The sequence below is a fragment of the Adiantum capillus-veneris genome, chromosome 6, assembly GCF_014529385.1.
Source record: "Adiantum capillus-veneris isolate H3 chromosome 6, ASM1452938v2, whole genome shotgun sequence".
NCBI lineage: Eukaryota > Viridiplantae > Streptophyta > Polypodiopsida > Polypodiales > Pteridaceae > Adiantum > Adiantum capillus-veneris.
This window is the reverse complement of record NC_140936.1, coordinates 98,522,317-98,524,428: the sequence shown is the minus strand read 5'-3', so window position 1 is coordinate 98,524,428 and position 2,112 is coordinate 98,522,317. Positions and strand designations below refer to the sequence as shown.

At 42.7% G+C, this 2,112-nt stretch overlaps 1 protein-coding gene across 1 annotated transcript; it reads right to left on the bottom strand.

The window, feature by feature from the left end:
• Nucleotides 1–411: 411 nt before the first annotated feature.
• On the bottom strand, nucleotides 412–1,706 carry LOC147455956 (uncharacterized). Its single transcript, XM_086514575.1, has one exon. It carries the CDS (start codon nucleotides 1,679–1,681, stop codon nucleotides 746–748), a length of 936 nt encoding a protein of 311 aa, XP_086370701.1. The 5' UTR covers nucleotides 1,682–1,706; the 3' UTR covers nucleotides 412–745.
• Nucleotides 1,707–2,112: the final 406 nt, after the last annotated feature.

Below are 2,112 nucleotides of genomic sequence, written 5' to 3'. Positions count from 1 at the left end.
GGAATTACAGATTACCCCCTCTATATGGGGGGCACCCAAGCCATACCAATGTTGTGTGGGGGGCACATAAGCCATAGACATTGGTATGTGACATTACAAACTCATTGCCAAGCATAACGTCCTTTTCAAACAAGCCTCAAATTATGCCAGAAGTCAAATAGCAGTCTACTTGTTCTTTTTCTATGAGTGTTTATGCATTGTGTTATGCTTCAAGCCTTCAAGATGCAAGCATAAGGTGATTGAAATACAGGTGCTTTGAGAGAGAGAGAGAGAGAGAGAGAGAGTGAGAGAGAGAGTAGTCTGAGTTGGTATGTGTCTACCATAAAGGACATAGACATCTATGTTGCAATGTTTTTGGGGATGTTCAAATTTGAAGGTTTTTTTAAACCCAAAATTAAACAGGTTGTCTGCGCATATGCATGAATTAAACTCGTTTATGCCACATGGCATCAGAAGATTGGAGTTTGACAAAACTTCCATAGTAAAGTAGTAAGACGGGGGCCGAGCTAGAATTTGGAAGACTTTTGGGTGACCTTTAGCAGTAATTGTAAAAATTCCACATTCACTTATATGTTTACAGAAGGTGATCTTCTTTGGTATATAGTGGACCCAGGGTTAAAACAAAAAGAGAAATTTATTTGATCAACTTGTTGAGAGCTGAGGGCTTGAACTCAACGCGTACTTTAAGTTTATATTCAAAGAGAGAGAGAGAGAGAGAGAGAGAGAGAGAGAACTACTTGGTTCTTCATGGCACTTGGACATGTCCATAAGTGAGGTCGTGGTCACTTAATGGGAATTTTTGGGCCCCAAATGGAGAACTCGTGGTTGGGTCCCCCACCTCACTCTTGTGTATTGTCGGGCTATTGAAGAAGCTATCATAATTAGTCACAGGTTTCTCATTTTTAAACCTGAATTCAGAGGCATGGTTATTGCTCTTGAGCTCATCAACCTCATGAAAAGGGTTGTAGCTTGCCTCATAGCTGTTTGCAGATGATTGAGACAAGCTTTGCTCTTTAGATAGAGAGGGCGCATCTACCCCCATAGAGGGAGAGGTGTAAAAGAAGCTTTTTGCATCGTGGGAGCCATAGAAGCCTTGTTGGTCATTTGAAGGGAAGCTTTGTTTGCTATATCCATTCTGCGCATCCGGTAAGGAAGCCTCGAAAGAACTAGGAAACTTATCTCCATAAAGAGATGGAGTGCTCGTCGACGTCGACGATGACGGCGAAGAGAATTCAAATGCGGTGGGGAAGCCATGTTGTGCACCATTTGCTTGTTGGGTATTAGAGGTACTAAGTGGTTGATTAGCATTATTTCTATAGCTGTTAGTGTAGCCATTTGTGTTGATATCATTATTACCATGAGTGTTAGTGTAGCTGTTTGCATTGAACTCGCTATCAACAATGTCATTAAACTTACTGGCACTATTGTCATAATTAACACTGGCACCCTCTTTACTACTAGCATAATGATTGAAGTTAGTGTGGGTGGCATCAAAAGCATTAGGATTATTGGTATCAAAAGCATTATAGAAGGTAGAGGAGCTCATCAGCACACGGTTGTTAGTAGTGGGTAGCTGCTTGTTGAGGTTGAGTTTCCTATGCGCTGCCACTTCATGCGAGCAGAAAAAGAAGAAGACAATTGAAAGAGGAAGGAAGACATGCAGGCTCGTGAGGCTTGCCATTCTGTGCTCGCTTGAGAAAAGCAAGAGCTATGAGAGAGAGTGTGTGTGTATATATAGAGAGAGGAAGGTTTGTCCCTGTTTCAAGCAAAGACTACACTTCATTGTCCGCCTTAAGAAAAGGGCGATGGGATATTTGTCGCTTTACCAATCTCACAAGCAAAGTGGAAATGCCCCTATTTCGTTCGATCAGTAACGTGCCTGTGTGCGCGCGGTGTGTGTGAGAAAGAGAGAGAGAGGGGTGTGTGTGTGTGTGTGTGTGTGTGTGTGTGTGAGAGAGAGAGAGAGAGAGAGAGAGAGAGAGAGAGTACCTCATAGATTTATCCGACGAGTTTCGAACTCAGGACGTCTATTTAGCACGCCTTCATGATTTTCCACCACCACCACCGCTTCGTCTCATTATAGATTGCATAAAGCATGGCAAGCACAAATCA

What these genes read in the sequence shown, in the direction of transcription:
- LOC147455956 (XM_086514575.1), bottom strand. Translation starts at nt 1,681, where the DNA reads ATGGCAAGCCTCACGAGCCTGCATGTCTTCCTTCCTCTTTCAATTGTC.